Source organism: Botrytis cinerea, chromosome 6, assembly GCF_000143535.2.
Source record: "Botrytis cinerea B05.10 chromosome 6, complete sequence".
In the NCBI taxonomy this organism is placed as follows: domain Eukaryota; kingdom Fungi; phylum Ascomycota; class Leotiomycetes; order Helotiales; family Sclerotiniaceae; genus Botrytis; species Botrytis cinerea.
In genome coordinates, this window is record NC_037315.1 from 2,635,634 (window position 1) to 2,656,837 (window position 21,204).

The window sequence follows — 21,204 nt, forward strand, 5'->3', positions numbered from 1 at the left end:
CATGAATCAAATAACATCAACCAAGTCGACGCCCCTTCCACACTGTCATCTTTCTCCCCGGATATCCAACGCACAAGGGATATACGGAATTCGGCTCAATCATTCACCCGCTATGCCAGAACAAGAGTTCGTCTCTTCCTCGCTGCTATACATAGCAAATGATCATCTCCATTCAAATATGTAAAAGCAAAACAGACACCAGCTTACCCACCTGGGCTGCCCCCACGGCAGCGTCATCTCATTTACACAGCCCATGAATCACCGAGACCACTTTCCTCTCTCCGGTTTCCTCTGTGTACGAAACGGTTTGCATGCAATTTTCTCATAGCGGGACTGGGGTCGAAATTAGCTACATGAAGTGTGGATACTATGATTATGATAGGGCTGATGAATTTAATATATGCATCAACTGGCCGCTGACATGCTGCCGATATCCCTAAGCACTTTTGTCCACTCACATTACATCTACAGAAATTATGGTACACCATATCCTGTACATTATTTACAACTACATGCATTCAGGATCCATTCCATTCCTTTCCATTCAATCCGTCAATCAGTCAATCAATCCTAAAAGTCTCCCAGCAACCCCATCCCATTCTTCATCCCATCTCTTTCTTCCCTCCTCAATAGCCCCCTTCTTTAATCTCGCTAATTCCTTTCCGCTTGTATCCTTGAAGACTTCCTCCAAAATCTCTGCCAAATCTTTCGCCGTTGTAAATCCCCACCCGTTAATACCTTCCTTAACCAACTCAGGCCAACTGAAATATTGGTCGTATCCAACTACTGGTAATCCTGCTCCAAACATATCAACCACTTTCATGGGTAAATCTACACCACTACTACTCTTATGTAAACAAACTCCAAGGTCGGCGCATGCAAGTAACGAGGCGTAGTCTTCAATGCTAAGCCATGCAGTCTTAATTGTAACATTGACCAAGTCGTAGCTTTCGGTGAGTTCTGCAATTCGATCAAGATACATCTGTTTTTGTGGACCCTTTCCAGTGATGATAGCAAGAATTGGTGGGCAATCAAATTCGGCAAATGGTCCATATTTAACGAGCGCATCCAAAAGAAGGTTGAAATCTTCATCAGGAGTCCATGATGTACTGCTAACCAATAGTCGTATATCTCCATTCATAATCGCATCAACATGATCTTTAGTTTCTGGCAAACGTTGAAGAAAAGCACGTCGCTTCTCCTCGTCGGTAATCGGTTGAAAAATGGAAGCAGGTCGATCGTGAAGGGTGAAGATTGGTGATTTGATCTTGTAGGGGCTTTCGCGTAGTTGGCGCTCCATAGCTTTCGAAACTGTGAATGAGGCTGTTGGTGCCCATGATCCAAGGAAAGCTTCATACCATTTGTATAGTCGAACGAAGATATGTTTAGGACCTCTTGTTCCTGCTAGGATAGTCCATCCATAATTATGCCAATCAATTATTAAATGAGTATTGCGTATCAAACAGACGAGGTATGCGACGAAGAAGGTGGGAATCGAAGGAGGGTTCTGAAAGTGTTAGGAGACCACTGTCTGTGTGTGAGAGCCGGACGTCTTACCTGAACTAAAAGCCATCTTGCCGGCTTTGTAGTATAACACAAGACAATAAATAAAGTCCAAATCTGCCATAAAACCTTGCAGGGGCCTGCGAAGAAAAACGGTAAAGTGCCATCTCGTAAATTTGATGGCGGTAACGGTAAAGGTACGATTGTAATTAGAGGATTATCGGTTAAGCCAGAAGGGAGTTCGGATTCTATGTAGCTGTTAGCACAGGACATCGAGGAAGCTTGCTTCTAGGTGAGCTCCAATACCTTCATATCCAATAAGGTCAACTCTTCCGCCATGTTTTGCTATACTCATAGCATGATATTGCATTCGAGGACTTCGTCCAATATCTCCCAAGACCAGGACCTGAACCGAGATCTTTGGCTCGGCGTTTGCACCATTTTGAGTAGCCATTGGAGGCGAGTGTTTGATATATCGTTTCGGTATTAACAAGAGGGTAATTGTGAATATGGTAGAAATTATTGTAGCCAATGTGAGAAGGCTCTCTAGCATGACGTGGTTTCTTGAGATTCAGAAGAAGTTCGGATACTTCCAGACAACAATAACCTTTACTTAGCTGGAAAGTATCTATGAATAGAAGAATTGGCCAGGTTATGCCTCCATATCTGAGAGTTGATGCGAACTCAATTAGGAAAAGAAGGGGACGAAGCTGTCACAAGCAAATGGATAAATTTAGAAGTGAAGTTTGAAGTTTGAAGTGTAAAGTATAAAGTTTGGAAGTATCAGAATGTATTCTGATCAATGCTTCACGCTTCACGCTTCACGCTTCACTTCACCAGAACCAGATCGTCCATTGAGAAAAAGTCGGTGTCCGGCGGTGACGATGGGCAGTATTGGCCCAAACGAGCTTAGCATCGGCTATTGTGCTTGTCTTTATGCCGTTTCCAGCCATTTTCCTGTCATTATCTCCCAAAAAGGCAAGTGGGATTTAATTCGAGGAGATTGATTGGATGTCGTTGACGGAACGCGGCACTTTACCATAATTGGTCTTCATTGATTGGATGGCGTGGATTGGAAGCTCGCATGCTTAACAGAATTCGTGCCATGACACCGATTCGAAGTGGTGGTGGAAGTTGCAGTTGCAGTTGCAGTCGCAGTCGCAGTTGCATGCTCCGTCCCCGTAACCTTAGAACCTTGCTCCTTGCTCCTTGCTCGCCTTTTTCTCTCCCCGGTAGCCAAAGATTTGTTAATCCAGGGGGAAAACTCCAAGAAGAGGATGATGAGTATCTGGGGTTGAATCGAACGTCCTTACTGGTCCGTTGGTAGGATCATCAGCATAATTTCGAGAGAGTTTCCTGAAGTGGCACCGATTCTTGGACTGCACTGCTGTAACTTTCAATTTCTTTCGTTTCTGTCTTCAAGCCAACGTCTACACTCACTTCACAACAAGACGCTCATTGACCATCGGCAAAAGATTGAATCAAGATACTCAGGATATATATTAAATTGGATCTCTTGCTGCATTTGACAACTCTATCCACCCACTTTCGTCGTCAAAGCTCCTACTATCTGCCGAAGCCGACCTATCTCGGCGCAAATCAAAACAAGGAAGGTACAGAGAGATACTATCATACTAAGGACAACGACAGCATATGTGGAGAGGGGCTGAATATATACGGGCGCCATAGCTCGTTCGATCCATTCCAGAATTCACGAAGTTATGGCCTCATCTTATGCGTTACCAGCTTCCGCGATTACCAATAGTCACCACGGACATGGACATGGACATGGACATTCCCATTCCCATTCATCTTCACATTCGCATTCAAGCCGATCCTCACAGTACTCTGCAAGCAGGTCGAGACCATTGAATCAATCCATCTCAAGTCTGCATAGCCATTCACGCGATCATTCCGAAACTCTCCATGAGCATGAGCATGAACATGAACACGAAAATGAACACAATCATGGCCACTCCCACTCTCATTCGCATGGCCATGCGCACAACCACAGCCATGATAACTCAACATCATATCTGCCATCACCGCCATATAGTGAAGCAACTCCCATGTCTGCCAACTTCGAGAAAGGAGCATATGGGACGTACGAACCTCCGATAAACGATGTACATGTTGACGCTCATCACCATCATGATCATGACCATCACAACCATTCGCATGGTACAGCCGAAACGAAGTCACGATTTACTAGTTTGATACTGCCATACGCATCCAGATGGCCGCTTCTACATGCAATATTAGCGAGTAAGGACTCGAGGAGGATCTTTTATTTTATGACGTTGGTATTCTCCCAAGTCATTGGAGGACCATGCTAACCCTGCCAGTCTTAATTTTGCCTTTATGATCGTTCAAGCGTTTTACGGATTCGTTACAGATTCCCTCGGTCTTTTGAGCGATAGTATACACATGTTTTTCGACTGTTTGGCACTTGGAGTGGGGTTGTTTGCTGCAGTCGCGAGTAAATGGCCACCGAGTCAAAGATTCCCATACGGATTTGGAAAAATTGAGAGTTTGTCTGGGTTTGGCAATGGAGTATTCCTCATGTAGGCAAATGTTTCCCAATTGTGCAGCGGCACTTGCTAACAAATTCTGCAGACTTATTAGCATTGAGATTATGATAGAAGCGACTGAAAGATTAGCAGAAGGACGAGAAACAAAACGCTTGATGGAACTTTTTGTTGTCAGTTCGTTGGGATTGGCAGTTAACTTAGTTGGCATGGCTTGCTTCGGTCATCATCATCATGGACACGACCACGGTGATCATGATCATGGTCATTCGCATGGACATTCTCATTCTCACTCCCACGACTCTCATTCCCATGACTCTCACTCCCACTCCGGATCTTGCGATCACGGTCATAAGAAACAGCCCTCAATTCTCCACGATGACAATTCACATTCACATTCACATGGTGGCCATTCGCATGATAACGAAAACATGAGAGGTATCTTTCTTCATGTACTCGCAGATACAATGGGCAGTGCTGCAGTCATTGTCTCTACTGTATTAATACACTTTGTTGGATGGTCAGGCTGGGATCCTCTCGCATCTTGTCTCATCGCCATTCTTATTTTCCTTTCCTCGATTCCTCTTGTCAAAAGTAGTGCGAAGAAATTGCTTTTGACAGTTCCTGATGATACCGAATACAATTTACGAAACACGTTGGCTGGTGTAAGTGATTTACGTGGAGTTCAAGCCTACACCGTCCCAAAGTTTTGGCTAGGCGATAAAAATCAAACAGTATTGGGAGTCATGCATGTTGTTGCTACCAGAGGATCAGATCTTGAAGATGTCTTGACGAGAACGAGAGCATTTCTTTTAAGTAAAGGTGTGGATGTTGTGGTACAGGTTGAGAAAGATGGAGATGGTAGTTGTTGGTGTGGAGGAGCAGGTAATAGCAGTCGATCGAACACGAATTCGAGATTTTCCTAGTTGCACAAGAATTATGGACAAAATCTCCTTTTTGGAAGAAATATCATGGGATGACGACAGGATTGAAATAGGATATTCATGAATTGATGGATATTTTTATGACGGAAAAGGTGTACGTGCAAATAGCATTTAGATCATATCAGCATAGCAGTACGTGAGTTGAGTTGGAATGAAATGACACCATGTATATCTTCAACCCTTAAAGCAAGCTATGATGAGAACATTGAGCGCATTGTACTTGGCCTTTATTATTTTGGATTTATCATGACTATGATTAAGGCTCGAGGAAAGCCGGGGAAGAATCATCCCAAAGGCAACGTTGTCAGCGGTACAAGAGATATCGCTATCCTAAATGACTTGCAAGGAACGCTCTCAATATTTAGCTCATTCCACATACATTGATGTCTACTGCACAAGTTTTATCACGTTGCTGAACGAGACTAGAGGTGGCATAATGAGGATAAGTTCCTGATTTGATCTTAGAAAGACTAAAAATTCAACCCTTCAAGATATCTAGACGGAAGCCCTTCAACTGAAAAGACGCTATTACACAAAGTAAAGTAGGAAAATGAAGCTTATAGCCCCACTTGTTCCATCCAGTATTCCTCACTACTCCCAAAGTCCATCCCTATGAAGACAAGCTACTGCATAGAGTATGATCGCATCACAATTTGCCTTTTGGGTGCAGTCTTCCTTGTGTTGAAGTCCACAGTAAACTTTGATCTTGCATCCCTCAGGCTTCATCTTTCCAGGCTGAACAGCATACTCATCTTGACAAAAGCCCATGACATCACCATCAGCAACGCCTCCAGGAGGACGTGGATGATCCGCTGGAACCTGAGACGTGGTATACTTCTGCTTGTGCTTGCAGAATGGTAAATGTGGGCAGAGATCGGTGAAATTGACCTTGAGAATGAGAGACCACGGACAGATGTTCTTGTATTCATCATTGAGCGTGGGCATTGCTCGTTTCAAGACAAAAGAAACATTGATGATGTAGTCGCGGTGCGCATCACTGCTGAGACCAACACCTTGCTTGTAATGCACGCCGAATTGTTCGAGAAATCTAATATCTTCTGTGTAGTTGTAACTGGCGCTAGGTTTCATGCGAGGGTTTCTCATCAAGTCTACTGCTTGCTGAGTCTGTCGGAGGACATTTTCGAGACGCTCGGCCTGGAATCGTTGATGATTTTCAGCTTCTTTTACCATCTCCTTTACGTCTGTGAGGAGGTCGCCGCAGAGCTCGGAAGATAACGAATGGACTATTGACATGTTAGTAACTTGGGATTAGAAATGAAGGTTGCTTGTGTTTGATGTTGAAAGGGATTACTTACGATGCTCATAGGTGCAAATGCGACGTGTAGAAGGGATACGTTGAAAGTTCAGGGCCGCATTTTGACCCTGAAGCTCTCGTGCAAGAAAGCTCGTCATTGCTGCGTTGACTAATTCGTCACTGAGTACTTGCCAGAGAGTGTTGATGTGTTGTATTGGTGAGCCAAGCTGGCACGGTGACTTGAGATGCCGATGGTGAAAAGGTGCTCGCAAACCTGCAGACAAGAACGCAACGTGAGAAGTAACCTCGTTGACTTTTTGATGGAGTATCAAGGTTACTGGCAGTTGTGTAGAAACTCGAGATGTTGAAGTTCAGAAGCCAGCTGGGGAGACCAGATTCCGATATTATTTCGTATTGATGTGTTGCGAAAAAAGGTTTGAGGTATTCGATTCTTCTTCCCAATCAATTCTGAACAAAGCATAAGGTTCGAGACAGCATAGACTGACCGAACCTTTCGAGAAAACGAGGTCTTTGAGTCAAAATTGGAGTTAAAACGAAGAGGAATGTCTATTGTTTTGGGAGGAAGTTGTGGCGTGGGAGTTGGAAGACTAAGTACGGAATTTTAAACGGCACGCGAATTCACTAAGGCCTTTCTCGTTGAGTACCTTGACGGAGACTTAGAAGAGATAGTCTTATAAAGAGGCGCTACATATCTCACGGCTTTTACGGAAATGGGGTGAAAGTTGAAGCTGCCTTGTGACTGATCAAATTCTGAAATCTTGGTTATGTGACATTGAAATCCATAAGGCCATCAGTTTAATATAGAATCAATGGACTTCTTATCTAGAGATAATCAGAAGCTTTAAGATTAATATCATGTACTTGAGTAGTTACAGATACAATTAAGCCAGATCCACAAGTGAAAAAGCTGTTTCGAAGAGTCTCAACATTTTCAACATTCTCTTTGTCATTCTCGGTTAATTCGAGGGGTAAAAACAACCAAACAACCAAACAGACATACCACAGTTAGAAGTGACTTTTCCAAGACAAATTACGACTAAGGTGCTTTCTTTTACCTATGAGGGGGCAAATTTGTCTTTCATCAAGTATAGGAAGAAATTGAATGTAGAAGTACATACACGAGAGAAGCTTGTCACGATGTGAAATGAGACACAAAACCTGCATATTTGTTTTGGTACGTATGGTAAATGAGGGACCTTCTGCTAAACACGTTGCGAAATGGCTATGCTCAATTTGCCACCTTTCTTACTTATTATATCTATCTATTTATGGGCAGTATTGGAAATTCTGTTCCTAGATAAAACTGATTCCGTCTAATATGGCTACGATTTGGCATTCAATTGCCCACTCACTCTTCATTGAGAACATCTATGCTAATGAAACAAAATCATGCAGAAAAGCCCAGTATGTACAGTGGATTATAGCAAGGTTTGTGTTTCTGTGCATCATAAAATTTTGTGAAGAAACCTTGATAATTCATAATGTCGGGCGTCAGATTTCCAATGCATGAATTTTCGTTGAACTAAGAAATCTCTCAACATTTAACTTTCATTCTGCTTGACGGAACATTTCTTAATTTCTTATTCGGCTAAGAAATGATTTGAAAGTAATATACTACTGCCAGGACTTGGTAGCCTGTACTAAACTTCATTTATCCAAGTAGTCCACCAGAGTAGAGAACCAGGACCGTAACATATGCCGTAGGAAACAAATCCTACATATCAAGACTACCAATCGTAAGTACGCTCTCGTGAAATCTTCTCCAAGTTGAATTCAAAACCAAAGGAACTCAACGATCAAACAAAAATCTTCAGCAATTGACCGACAGACAAAATGAAAACAACCCAGGATCTCCGCAAAGTAACAAGGTAAGCGAAGCATCCTGCAAAATATTTTCTCATCTCTCTCATACACAAAGTCTCACTAATCAAAACCCCAGATGGCTAGGAAGTCCCATAGTCTACATCCACGTAGGCTCTTCATCCCAAGAATTCGCCGTCCATAAAGATCTAATATGTTACACTTCCCCCTTTTTCCGCGCCGCTTTCACATCTGGATTTCGGGAGACAGAGACGGGGATCATCAAACTCCCCGAAACGGATACGGAAATCTTTGACTTATTCATGGGGTGGTTGTATACCCAGGAATTTAGTAGCGCCAGCTTGGAGATAGAGGAATGGGAGACAGAAGCGGAGCGAAAAGTAGTGGCGGAGAGTACTTCTGGCATTGGGGATCCCAACGAAACAAGTGAGAAGGATAATTACTCTGAAAACCCACTAAAAAGCAACGAAGAAGTCACGAGAAAAATCCAGGCACTTATGAATGCTCTCGAGAACGAAACATGGAAAGGCGAGGCCGAGGCCCTTCTCGAAGATGCTGTTGGAAAAGAGTTTCTCGACAATCTCGCTGCGAAAATCAACAAGAAGGTAAATAGTAAAATTCATATATCCATGAGAAAAATGCTAGAACTCTACGTCTTCGCAGATATGGTTCAAATAAATGCTCTCAAGAACCACTGTATCGCCAAGTACGACGAGCTTCGTAGGAAGATCAAAGATCGATATGAAGGACGTGATCATAATCATGATCATCTCGAGACACCACTCGAATCTATCTCATACGTGTGGAAAAATACGAGGGATTCGGATTTGATCAGGGTGTATCTGCTTGATTCGGTGGCGTGGAGATCGGAACCGAGTATTCGGAAAGGAGTCATTAGGAAGAGGGATCGCTTTAGTCCGGTGGATGATTTGGAGAGGTATTTTGAGAGGGTGGATGAAGATTCTTAGGTAGCTAGGAAAGAGAACCATATTTTTGTAATTTTTATATGAATCTAAAAGTTTGAAATTAAATACTTTTATTCGTAAGCGCAACTGCAGGAGTTAAACAATCGAGCGTTTGCACATCTATATATAAGTTTTCGAGCCGTTTTCCTCTTTTTGAATAAGACACCATGATTGATAAGACAACGCATCATCTGGCTCCCCATACTCAAGCCCTCCATATAAGTGATGATCAATCGATCTCGAACTTCACCTCAATAATAAGGTGCTACGCTTCGCTCCAAAAAAAAACCAATGATCAAAACAACCCCATATTTGCAATCTTCTACTGTTCACAGCACTATTTCCGCAGCTCCACCATTATATCTCCGGCTTCCTTCCATAAACGAAATGAAATTTCATGTAAACATGATTCAAGGGATTCTTCATATCATTTCTTGGTCCCACCATCATCACCTGTGCCTCCTCAAAGCTATACCCCAATACCCTCGTAAACAACGCCATACTGATTGGCTCGACGGCATCCAAACATTGAGCTTGATAATACATACCAATCTCCTTGAGTCTTTTGTCTTTGGGCCAGCGACCAATGGGTACCTTGTAGACTTGATCATGAACATCGACGAACCCAGCATCAATCATCCACTGCTTTTGATTTCCAGCAACTTCATCCATCATCTTTCCATTTTTAACACTTGCTTCGTCAATCAACCCGAAAAATCTTTGCAGGTCTCCAGCATTGAGATCAGTACCGTCGTCACTCTCGATATGTACCTCGTGCTCTTGTGCTTCAACCCATCCCCCGGGTCGAACATGCGTATAGGCCTGACTGAAGAATTTTGGCCAATCTGATATACTAGATGCAAGAACTCTCCAGTGTATCAAATCGAATTGTCGATTGTTAGAAAACAACCACTCGTTCTCAGCATCATCTATCATGAATTTACAATTTGGTGGTACCCAACCCGGTTGGATTGGACTCAAATCGGTTCCGGTGACTTCAGCGGAAGCAAATTCATCAGCACATTCAATTGCCCACAGACCAGTTCCAGTTCCGACATCGAGAATTCTTTGAGGATTAGGATCTATGGGTGCGCAGAATAGTTTTCCACCCAGAATAAGCTTGAACACGTGATGTTTGAGATCGAGTCGTTGCTGTTCAGCTTCATCATTAGGAAGGAGGTAAGAACCGGACTGATAGGCATGATAACGACGACCATTTTCGTAGGTATAGTTTAACATGGATGAAGTGATAGATGTAGAAGCCGTTGATGCATCGTCGTCGTCCCAAGTGGAATCAGCGTCGCTATGGGTATCCTAAAGTTGTGGCGTTCTTAGTATTTGTGAAGTGAAGTGACGTGGTAGATGGTTCACATGATATTGGATCGATTATCAATATCATTACGACGATGAGAAAGCTTTCTTGACTTACAACTTCAACATGATCATCTTGATCTCCATCACTTTGGTGGGCAATACCTTGATTCACGGTTTCGGTTTGTGTATAATCATGATTTCCCGTCGTGGCAGTGGCGGTAGTGGTGGATTGATCGGGGGACGTTGGCCCTCTTGATTGTGGTGGGATCGAGGCGGAAGAGGTTGTAGCTTGTGGAATGTTTTGTTGTGATGGATCTGAAGTAGCTGGTGTCGTTTGTGGTGTATCTTTTCCCGTTGGTTGTGACATCTTTTCTTTGGTGTAGATGTTCTTTTCTGGTACACTCACTCCTTGCTATTGTGATGATTGACAATTGATAATCGACGCAACAAGATGGATTGATTGCCGGTAAAACCTTATGTGTGTTGATGATGATCTAGTCCAACCGCTGCGTCACGGGCCGCCTTTCATACGAGTAGGCTCACTGGTGGTTGATTGCAAATGGATGCAGATCCGTAGAAGACAAATATAAATAATATAACCTATAACTTAAGGAATATATAAGGAATATATAACGTTGACTATCGATTTATATAGACTGATATAATTTCACTCGACTACCAAGGTCGCCTAGGTACGGATTGAACGGATGAGTAGGAGAGGATGCGTGTAAATAGCTCGCAGGAACAGAGGTGGATTAGAAATGGATACATGAAGGAGTTGGAGACAATTCCGAGTTTTTACTAATTTTTTCTTCTTTTTTGCTCCTTGGGGTTATCTTGCACAGCAAAATCTCAGTATGCCTTCAATTCTTTTATGTGATAGGTTCAAAGGATCAAAGGCCCATGTGCTCATGTGTTCATATCAGATCTTCAACCAAGGGATGTGTAGATGTAGGGTTTCATTGCATGGTGGGATCCAACTCCCTGGCTAGAGAATATATATGTGTGTGTATCTACATATCTGCATCTGCACGTCTGCGTATCTATATCTATATACCCGTATGTCGAGTGAAGTGCAGAGTATCTACCTACCTAGGTCGGCTCAGGACTTGGGAGCCAGGCAGTAATCTTCTTTCTTGCTCCTTCACCCACTCACGGTGTGGTGTATATCATCATTGTGAAAAGTGGCACACAGTTTTCTTATTAGGAACGGCGGTGTGTGAGTATATGATCGTACCATGTACGTATATACTCAAGCGATAATGCCAATGCGTGAAAGAATATGATGGTTTTGCCATCAAATATGATACAAATCATATGCCATCTCGATTTGTCAATTGAGTATGAAGTGAGTCCCCTCAATTATCCTCTGAATGGCCAATTGCATTTCTCCTTTGATCTCTAGTCATACTGCTCCCGTCCGCCTCCCCGTATTTTGAAGCCACGATGCGAGCCAGGAAATTGAAGCCATGTTGAAGAAACCATTGATGATTGAACCGACCCAAGACTCAAGACTCTCCTCCTCCTCCTCCTTGTGAGAATTACTTCCCGTCCCTCATCTACTATAAGTGGATCTACAATTCGCTTTCGGAGCTATGTGTGGTCGGTGTTATCGGATCACATCTACTTTGAGCATTAGCATTAGTTTGAGTGTCAAAACCCCACTCGCCTGCATTTATGAAGATGTGATGTGTATGCATACCTAGGTATTGCCACGTTTTGATGCCGGAATAGCCATGTGTGTGTATGTATGTATGTATGTGTGCGTGTGCGTGTTGGTGCTGGTGTTGGATGGGTGGATTTCCTAAGCATTCACTGTCCGCTCTTCTGAGCTGCTCGTGACACCATACAATTACATTCACTATTTATCCTACATACTCTTCACGTCGCAAGTCTTTGTATCTTGCATCTTGCATCTTGCATCTGCATCCTGCACCTGCCCATTTGTCTCACCATACTATTCGAAACATTGTCCAATCCATAACCTTTGCTCACTGATTACCGTACGTACCGGTAAATTCATGCAACTCAAATCTCCGATAAGACTTACATAGATCACTTGCACGGAGCACTCAACAAATCAAGCCATCCAATCCTCGCTATCATGGAGAAATCCCCAGAATCATTGGCGCAGGAGATTGCAAGTATGAGGGAGCAGTTGAGTAGAGTCAGCGAAACAATTGATGCCTATGAATCAGTGGCCACTCAAAATCTAGCCAAAAAAGACATCCAATCCAAAGGAGAGATCAGCCAAAAGCATGTAGAGCTTTTCATGGAAACGGATAGGCTGGTAAAGAAAGTGAGGGGTCCAGTAGATATGGTATTTTCCAATTTTGAAAACGTAAGTCTACTAGTTTTGGCAATACAGGCCCGGCATTCATAAGAAGTATCAATCACGATGAGCGTTGCTATGGAGTGATGACATATGTGGATAGAGCAGGGGAAATATGCAAGCTGACTTGAGATTCGTCACATGTGAATAGTCAGTACATTCAGGCACTTTGAGAGCAGTTTTGGAAATGGGTGTATTTGATGCTTTACCCACGGATGGGTCATCATCTAGTGCTACAACATTGGCGGACAAACTCGGCGTGGAGAAGGAACTGCTGGGTAAGCGTTTGCGTTCCACCTTCAATATGCTTGGGGACTGAAGTTGTACCAGTTCGATTCATGCGAGTCCTCACGGCCAGTGGACCATTTGCAGAGACAGGGGAAGAGGAATATGCCCATACGCCATACTCCATGGTGTATATGGTACCAGAGCTTAGGGGAATATTCAAGTTGATGTCAGGAAAGAGATTTCACTATATCATCCAACACTTTTCCAGAATGTTTCACAATTCGTAACAACTTTATTCTAACGCAAATCATTAGGTTTGACGAATACAACCTCGCGAACGCTCGAATGTACGAGTTCTTCCGCGAGAATGGCTTCAAGAGTCCAGAAGATCACCTCCTCAATCCATATTGCTTCGCGCACCAGACTGGAGAGAAAAATATGTGGGAGCATATCGGAGCGTTCCCAGAGCGATTTCAGAACCTGAATTTTGCCATGATCGCCCAGACCGTGGCCACGAATTGGACGGTTGGAATATTTCCATTCAAAGACGAGTTGAAAGAAATTGAATCCAGTGATGAGACTGTGCTAGTTGTCGATATAGGTGGCGGCAGTGGGCACGTGACGAAGCAAATCATGGAGTTCGTGAAAGAAATTCCAGGAAAAGTGGTACTTCAAGAACGAGATGAATTGATCGATTCAATTGGTCATACAATCCCCGAAGTTTCGACCATGAAGTATGATTTCTTCACACCTCAACCCATAAAAGGTATTGTCAATCTCTCGCTTCCTTGTTGAAGCTGTGCCCTGGATGTATTATGATTAACGGTGATTAGGAGCTCCAATATACTACATCCGTCGATGCCTGCATGACTGGCCGGATGTTGATTGTGTTCGCATCCTAAAAGTAATTGCCGCTGCAATGGCACCCGAGATTTCAAAACTGGTAATCTCGGAGATCGTTCTTCCACCAATTGCCGCCGATGTCGAAGCTGGATGGATGGATTTGACGATGATGACCATGAGCGGGCGTGAGAGAACGGAAGTGCAGTGGGTGAACTTGCTTACTCTATCGGGGTTGAAACTTCGAAAGATTCATCATGGTTCCGGGACAAATTATGCTGCAGTCGAGGCAGTTCTAGCGTAAATATTTGTGGGAAATTTGGATGTTTGGATTAATCAGTCATAGAAGCTGCCAATAGATAGGTAGGCGACATATAATATGGGGCATGTAGAATACAAGAACCTATGCCGACTCTAAGTATGTTCCTGCGAGCCAAACAAGTGAACAACCTGCTAAAGCCCATGCACCCACAGCTTTCTTGCCCCACCAAGAGTTATCTACTTCTACCTTCGCAGCACGTATTTTGCGAGTCGGGCGATTTTCCGAAAGTGATGCAGCAGACGTAGCATTCTTTTCCGCTGCTTCAGTCCGTTCACGCAGCTCAGCAATCTTCTTACCTAGTGAAAGTAGGTCTTCTTTCCATTCCGTGTCGTTTGCAATCTTGTCAACTTCTACGTTTTGCACATTGCCGAAGAAATCCATTAGGAGTCTTTCCCTACCTCCTTGCTCTCCGCCTGGGAATAGATCCCATCTAACCCCAGGATGCGAATGAATTTTAGATTCATCATAACTATCAAATAAATCGCCTAGTGTCTTCTTGCTTCCAGGTTCCCGAACTTGAGTTTCAAGGAAATCTAGGTTGTAATATGTATATCGATCAATGACTGCTACCCCAACATCATTATCCGCATGATGGGAGTATGATGATTGATCAATTTCCGAAGAGCCCGTCGCAATGATGTTGGGAGAATAGAATTTGCTGTACATGGTATTCGCTTGGCAAGTATCGATCATGAAGAGTAATTCATGATACCTTTTGAATTATAATTAGCGTATGCCTTGCTCTGAGATTGAAGTCAAACAAACCTTTTTTTCTCCCACATCTGCTCAAATGCATCTGCCAAATCAAATGCGCTAATTTCTTCTGCATCTTGGAATTTTAAGAACTCGTTACCACCATGACCTGTCATATAAACCAAGATATTGCTTCGATCATCCGTCAAAAGCCTCTTACTTCTCGGCATCTCTTCACCAACTCTATCTGTCAGCAGTCGAATAAAGTTCTCTACTGTAACCTCGTATCCTCTGTAGTCCACCTCGATATTGTCTCCATATAAGTCCACGGCGCGATCGGCATTACTGTAGACTGTGCCAGGAAAGGCATTCCGAGGATTGCATGCCATATCGTCGGGTAGCATAAGAATGATTTGAGAATCTGGAATCCCTAGCCGTTTGACGGTGCGATAGAGAGAGAGAACATTCGCCAAATGACGATAATTGAACCAGAATCGCGAAGTCGATACGAGGACTGCCCAATTGCTTGTGTGTTCTGCGGTTGCAAGTAAAGGTGCGAATAGAGGCGCAAACACCAAAGGAAGTTGGATGAAGTTGGAGAACCTCATGATGGAATGTATTCCGATCTCAAAAGGTGCGTGTTTTCAGAACTCTCTTTTAGAGTTTGACTACTTGTCAAAATGTGATCTTCCTGGACTCATTTCCTCGAAGTGAGTTGGAAAGACACAGGCGCAGCAAGAGCTTACCAATCGTTCGAGCTCCCCCTGGGCGCGTCAGCACGTTCGCGATTACAAAGTACATACGTTCCTTGAAAATTGATGCCTTAGATGACGACTTTCTGCCATTTATTCAAGGCGCGAAGCTACCACATATGATATGCTTTGACATGCCCCGCCCCGCGCGACCCGCGTTTCAAATATTTCTCAGACACTTGAGTTATTTCCAAGGTTGCTTTGCACTAATAATCATAATAAGTATTTACGGTACATCGACGGCTCATTCTTAAAATCCCTTCGACATTCACCTCACCGAGCCATCCGTACTGTTGACTGTATGCTCTGCTATCCAGGACGTCTCAGCAAATAACAATGGGTAGGCCGCCGGCTGTTATTATTGTTGTCAGGTAAGAGATCTTTAAAGATCCAAATTTCATCATCACCAAATCGGGGGTTCTTTTTCTGGTCCCGTAAACAAATGTTCAATATTACCGCCTCATCCACTATCCTCCTGAAAGACTCTTTTGCTGGCAGTAATATCTAATCTTTTACGTAGACACGGTGCGCGTCTCGATCAAGCAGATAATCAATGGTACTTAACAACTCCGACTCCATACGATCCGCCTCTTACATATGGTGGATGGTCGCAATCAAGAGCTCTCGGTGCTCGTATAGCTAATATTCTACGAACCCGCGAGACGGACGATGAGTTTGTTGGCCAGGATGCTCAGAATGGAGGTAAAAATAGAAAGAGAAGGCACAAAGTCATTATACATACCTCGCCATTTTTGCGCTGCGTCCAGACATCAGTTGCCATAAGTTCTGGTCTCGCGCAGAACCCGGGCCACAAACATCACCCTCAGCGATCCCCTTCCACACATTCCCAGCACAAAAGCTCGCAGATGCACTCGTCACCCAGAGTCCGTCCAACTACATCAACAGACTCGCCTAGACTAGCCCCACTCCTGGAGACTACAACTATTGAGTCGGGTTCGAGCAACAAGATTATCGGACAAACTGAAAACATAAGAAAATCGATAGTACGAGTTGATGCATTTCTCGGAGAATGGCTGGCTCCGGATTACTTCGAACATATCACTCCGCCTCCAAGCTCTATTATGATGGTAGCCGGTGCTAAAGCCGATCTATTACGAAGAGAGGATCATACTAGCTTGATACATGTGCGAGACTTTTCCGCTCAAGGTTCATCATTTCAACCATTTCCAGGTGGATGGGGAAGTTCTATCACAGCTGAGAAGAAAGAGTTCCCATCAGTGTCGAGTTTGAGCCATGCACTACCCAGAAGGGATCGAACGAGCAGTCTGAGTAGCGTGGGAAGTGATGGGAGTCGTCAAGGTTTAAAGGCCGATGGCCATCTGCCCACTTCTGAACACGGCATCTATCAACCTCCCGTTCCGAGTTATGCAATTTCTACATCTGATCCTATACCACCTGGATATGCTACGCATGCCAGAGATGCATGTGTTGATGTTGATTATCAATGGGATAGCATGCGTGAGCCCTTGAATTGGGGAAATGGCGGCGAATATGGTGAAGAATGGCCCTCGATGCATAAAAGATTCCGTAAAGGTCTCCACAGCATGTTAGATTGGTACAATACCAGTGAGAATTTTGATAGAATGGCAACCAAGACTCCTTGTAGTCCAGAGCCTGGAAAGAACTTTTCCATTGACGAAGATCAGGAAGATGAAGATACGGATTTGGTTCTTATCCTAGTCACTCATGGCGCTGGATGCAATGCCCTCATTGGTGCCTTGACTAACCAGCCTCTCTTGATGGATGTCGGAATGGCATCATTAACTATGGCCGTCCGAAAACCTGCTTCCGAAGCGACCCCCGTTTCATCTCCCATTGCAACATCTAAAGCACATTCTCGTACAAACTCGAGAAATTCATTAATCGCAAACGAATATGATATAAAATTATTAGCAAATACAGAGCACCTTCGATCTACTACAAATAGTACTGTCTCTTCCCGCAATCCTTCTATCGCAAATCTGTCTACCTTCCGCGAACGTCAACCTACAGATCCAAATCGTTCCACAACTATAAACTCCAGTCTGGGTAGTATTAGAAGAACAGCAAGCATAGCAAGTTCTCAGCCTCGCACGTTGACACCGGCCAGACAATCATCCATTGGGCTTTGGAGCGCTACTCCTCCGCTTAGGGAATCCATCGATGAGAATGATGACACGGATGGTGATAGCATGATATTGAATTTCGGAGATGATGGAACAAACGCGAAATTACCAGTCTCATCGACATCGGCCATCGAAGAAGATAATAAAGCAGCCGTGGTAAACCAAGAGTTAGAGATAAGTGCGGTAGAGGAAGATGAAGTTGCTCCCTTGGGATTATGGGGTTCACCAAGACTACAAGCAAGCTCGGGACCAGCTGTAGATCCAGGACATGCGCCAAAGAGAAGGTGGACGGTTAATGAAAGAGCATGATTGTTCACTGACATCAAGGAATGAGGCGATTTAATTTGCAAATGGGGAATTGACTACATCAAAGTATGGATGGACAGCTCTTGCGCCTAGGCTAGGATAGGGTAGGATATGGTATGATAGGGTGGGGTAGGGTATGAATTGATGGATGGAGGGAAGAATAGATTTTTGTGGGCTTTAGTCAGTTGATCATTTTCATTGGAGCGTGGCGTGGGCGTACGGTGTTCAATAAGTCTGAATGGGACAAACCAAAAGTGTGCTCGGATATGATAGCATTATCAGCTCAGACGATTTTGTGTAAACAAGAGCTTGCAAGTAGTCTGAGGAATGATATACTGGGAACATCAACTGGATGGTTCTTGGTGATTGCATGCCAATTAGAATAAGTATCACTTGCATGGCGTCGGACGTAGGGCTATCTTTCTGATCAAATATTATTCCAATCAACTTTTTATTATGATTATGATTATGATTACTGTTTCTATTATGCCACCCCTGGTTAACCTGAGGGAATGAATACGAGATGCCATTACCGTGGAATTTGCACTTCTATGAACATCAGATGTTCCGTAGAAGGTCGAAACCACATCAGGATTGAATATCCTAGGCCAAAAGACTTGCTTCCTGAGATTCGACAGACCGACCAACTCACAATTGAATGTTGGCAAGCATTCTATCATAATAATTAGCACAAGTCTTTCCAAGAATTAAAATAATATTAAAAGAGGTGCTGTATCCCATTGCTCATTCTCAAAAGTGGTTTGTTCCTCATCAACGACCCGAAGGCTATATGAGTGGTGCATGAAACTCGTGTCTAATCATTGCGGGGTAGTGTGGAAAGTCAAAAGAAAGTTTGAGGGGAACATACTGTGCCTGGAAAATGGTTCGGTCTTTGCATAACGTGATAAAGACAACATAGGGTGATGCTTGTGTTGATGTTCTTCACCGCAACGCAGTATGCAGGCCGATGCAAAGCATCTCATCAAAATGATTCAAGGTAATATGGATGGTCGAGACTTTGAGAAATCCACCGAGCCTTTGTCGGCAAGCGATAATAGCACAAGTGATGAGCTGTCGCTATGTTCTAAAAGAAGATTGTTAGCTGCATTCAACTTGAGTGCGAATAATTGATATAAAATGTAGCTGAACAATCAGAGAGGCTCGCATGCGTAATATTTGTAACCATGTATTTTGTCTTCAAGACTAATCGATTTTTTACCATCATCATAAAGTTTCGTATTAAAATGTGCAAAGAGAAAAGAGCATCGAACTTACCAAAGCTTATGATGAAGTACCTCAATCATCGTCGTCATCAAACTCATCCAATTGGAATACCTTTGGTCTCTCGGCGCCGACGCCTGCGCCTGCACCAGCACTCATAGCGTTATTTCTTCTCTCCATATCCGCTCTGTGTCTCTCTTCTTCTTGAACTCTCTGTGCCTCTTTCTCCCTCTCCAACTCTTCAGCTTTTTCTCTCTTCTTTTGTTCTTCGAGCTCGGGATCCCATCCTTCAGGATCGATCCCACTATCAAGCAATGCTTGGATATTTGCTAATGCACCCCCTCTGATATCCTCGTCGCGAGCCCATGGCTGGAATGGACGGTCATCGAGTCTCGTGTTGAGAGCCTGTACAACTTCCGCATCGAGGGCCGTTTGCGACTGAGAGGGCTGTTGCGATGCTTGGTCTTGACTTGGAGCGGGCGGATTGGACCCATTAGGAGTCACTGAAGGGACATCTGTATCCATAGCATTTCCATTCGCTCCATTGCCAGTCACAGTAACACTGGGTGTGGTACTTCCATTGGTCGCAATTTCTTCTTGCTTCGGTGACGATGCTTCAGGTTTAGAAGATCGAGTCTCTGGCGGAGCTGTGTATTTAGAAATCCTTCGCGCATAGCTAAGGAGTTCTTCATACTCTACTGGATTCTTGTTTTCAGGATATTCGGAGGAGGGGGTACTGAGAAGTTCACTCCGTGTGCTGGTAAGAAGGATAAGAAAGTCGCGAATTTGAGTATCGAGGGCTGCTGAAGTTGCGTGAAGGGTATCAAGCGTATGGGTGTTCTGCTGATGTTGGTTTACTGTGAAGAGAGTGTTAGGAAATAGGATCAATGGGGTGTTGCGAAAAGGGCGGAATGGTTAAGGAAGACTAGACGCACAAAGTGATAAACCATCATTAAGCTCTTGATCCGCAAGCACAAGGTCTTGAGCTAAAGCAGGTGCGGGACTGTACTTGGAGATTGAAGCTATGAGATTGACAAGAGCCTTTTCAACTCGATCGAATCGTGCATCAATTATTTTGTCCATCTTTGATTATTGCAAATTAGGGAGGTGGGAGGTGAGAGGAGGGTTGTTGTATGTTTATGACATGTTTGTGCTAGTATCGATATCCTATAAATAGGAAGTCGAAGGGTGGAAGCGATATGAAGCCGTTCCAAACAATATGGATTATTGAACACCTAATAGAATGTGGAATAATCAGAAAATTAAGAAAAAGCTTAAGAGAAAAAGTAGGAATGATAGAAAGAAAAGAATGAAGTATTTCAAAGACTTCCTTCAATTTATACAATGAAATTTTTCGGATTCTTTGAAGAAAAAATAAGCGCAGTCCCCACCATAATCTAAGCGCTAGGTTGAACAACTGTACCAGTCCAGTATCACATGATCTTCAAGTTCCGTCGACGACTTTCTTTTGTCAACAATCAAAGAAGTTCATACAAACCACATCTTCTTTCACGAGACACACAACAAGAGGGATTTCACAGATTCAAGAATTTATCTACACCAACACCGCGCTTGGATACCAGTGGCAACAATATCTGCAGAACCATTGGTAAACACTTGCTAAACTATTGCATTTGTTCTCCAGGCATTGAATAGCCGCCCAGTACCCTCGAATTCTGTGGCGATTCAGAGCACCAGGAGCAGATCGGTCTCGTTTTCGTAACTAGTGTGGTACAGCTAAAGTCTGCATTCGACGGCTGACCAGTTGTTTTAGACTTGACTATTTGATGTGATTCTAGAAAGGTTATCGTCTCAGTTAGACAGGGGCTCGATTTGCCTTTTGCAAGTGCGGGGTTTCTCCTCTGAAGTCATTGAGGCAATTCATTGTTGTTGAAAATCGTTTCGTGGGAATTGTTGATCAAGAAGAAACCTCTGAGTTGAAACATGGCGATGCAAGATAGTGTTTCGTTCGATGATTAGGTCTTTTGTTTCTGAATGACAAGCGGATGTTCGTATGGTGATCATCAAGTCTT

At 43.6% G+C, this 21,204-nt stretch overlaps 9 protein-coding genes across 9 annotated transcripts; 4 read left to right on the forward strand and 5 right to left on the reverse strand.

The window, feature by feature from the left end:
• Positions 1-308: 308 nt before the first annotated feature.
• Positions 309-2,326, reverse strand: Bcalg1. The gene is made up of 3 exons (XM_024693747.1): positions 1,810-2,326; positions 1,558-1,751; positions 309-1,507 (listed from the first exon to the last, which is right to left on the reverse strand). Exons 1-3 carry the CDS (start codon positions 2,054-2,056, stop codon positions 557-559), a joined length of 1,392 nt encoding a protein of 463 aa, XP_024549533.1. The 5' UTR covers positions 2,057-2,326; the 3' UTR covers positions 309-556.
• A 306-nt stretch (positions 2,327-2,632) lies between these two features.
• On the forward strand, positions 2,633-5,152 carry Bcmsc2. Its single transcript, XM_024693748.1, has 3 exons — positions 2,633-3,802; positions 3,849-4,067; positions 4,120-5,152. The coding sequence occupies exons 1-3, from the start codon at positions 3,225-3,227 to the stop codon at positions 4,955-4,957; spliced, it is 1,635 nt and encodes a 544-aa protein (XP_024549534.1). The 5' UTR covers positions 2,633-3,224; the 3' UTR covers positions 4,958-5,152.
• Positions 5,153-5,412: 260 nt separating this feature from the next.
• BCIN_06g07460 (hypothetical protein) lies at positions 5,413-6,823 on the reverse strand. Its single transcript, XM_001547307.2, has 2 exons — positions 6,292-6,823; positions 5,413-6,219 (listed from the first exon to the last, which is right to left on the reverse strand). Exons 1-2 carry the CDS (start codon positions 6,386-6,388, stop codon positions 5,567-5,569), a joined length of 750 nt encoding a protein of 249 aa, XP_001547357.1. The 5' UTR covers positions 6,389-6,823; the 3' UTR covers positions 5,413-5,566.
• Positions 6,824-7,936: 1,113 nt separating this feature from the next.
• BCIN_06g07470 (hypothetical protein) lies at positions 7,937-8,854 on the forward strand. The gene is made up of 3 exons (XM_024693749.1): positions 7,937-8,119; positions 8,191-8,677; positions 8,736-8,854. The coding sequence occupies exons 1-3, from the start codon at positions 8,085-8,087 to the stop codon at positions 8,748-8,750; spliced, it is 537 nt and encodes a 178-aa protein (XP_024549535.1). The 5' UTR covers positions 7,937-8,084; the 3' UTR covers positions 8,751-8,854.
• A 169-nt stretch (positions 8,855-9,023) lies between these two features.
• Positions 9,024-11,120, reverse strand: BCIN_06g07480 (hypothetical protein). The gene is made up of 2 exons (XM_001547309.2): positions 10,467-11,120; positions 9,024-10,351 (listed from the first exon to the last, which is right to left on the reverse strand). The coding sequence occupies exons 1-2, from the start codon at positions 10,716-10,718 to the stop codon at positions 9,395-9,397; spliced, it is 1,209 nt and encodes a 402-aa protein (XP_001547359.1). The 5' UTR covers positions 10,719-11,120; the 3' UTR covers positions 9,024-9,394.
• Positions 11,121-12,111: 991 nt separating this feature from the next.
• On the forward strand, positions 12,112-14,094 carry BCIN_06g07490 (hypothetical protein). The gene is made up of 5 exons (XM_024693750.1): positions 12,112-12,692; positions 12,835-12,961; positions 13,014-13,137; positions 13,226-13,677; positions 13,745-14,094. The coding sequence occupies exons 1-5, from the start codon at positions 12,456-12,458 to the stop codon at positions 14,053-14,055; spliced, it is 1,251 nt and encodes a 416-aa protein (XP_024549536.1). The 5' UTR covers positions 12,112-12,455; the 3' UTR covers positions 14,056-14,094.
• A 7-nt stretch (positions 14,095-14,101) lies between these two features.
• Bcgpi8 lies at positions 14,102-15,574 on the reverse strand. Its single transcript, XM_001547311.2, has 2 exons — positions 14,839-15,574; positions 14,102-14,785 (listed from the first exon to the last, which is right to left on the reverse strand). Exons 1-2 carry the CDS (start codon positions 15,372-15,374, stop codon positions 14,155-14,157), a joined length of 1,167 nt encoding a protein of 388 aa, XP_001547361.1. The 5' UTR covers positions 15,375-15,574; the 3' UTR covers positions 14,102-14,154.
• A 99-nt stretch (positions 15,575-15,673) lies between these two features.
• BCIN_06g07510 (hypothetical protein) lies at positions 15,674-18,396 on the forward strand. The gene is made up of 2 exons (XM_024693751.1): positions 15,674-15,889; positions 16,039-18,396. The coding sequence occupies exons 1-2, from the start codon at positions 15,855-15,857 to the stop codon at positions 17,951-17,953; spliced, it is 1,950 nt and encodes a 649-aa protein (XP_024549537.1). The 5' UTR covers positions 15,674-15,854; the 3' UTR covers positions 17,954-18,396.
• An 11-nt stretch (positions 18,397-18,407) lies between these two features.
• On the reverse strand, positions 18,408-20,527 carry BCIN_06g07520 (hypothetical protein). Its single transcript, XM_024693752.1, has 4 exons — positions 20,107-20,527; positions 19,226-20,028; positions 18,819-19,034; positions 18,408-18,623 (listed from the first exon to the last, which is right to left on the reverse strand). The coding sequence occupies exons 1-2, from the start codon at positions 20,252-20,254 to the stop codon at positions 19,247-19,249; spliced, it is 930 nt and encodes a 309-aa protein (XP_024549538.1). The 5' UTR covers positions 20,255-20,527; the 3' UTR covers positions 18,408-18,623; positions 18,819-19,034; positions 19,226-19,246.
• Positions 20,528-21,204: the final 677 nt, after the last annotated feature.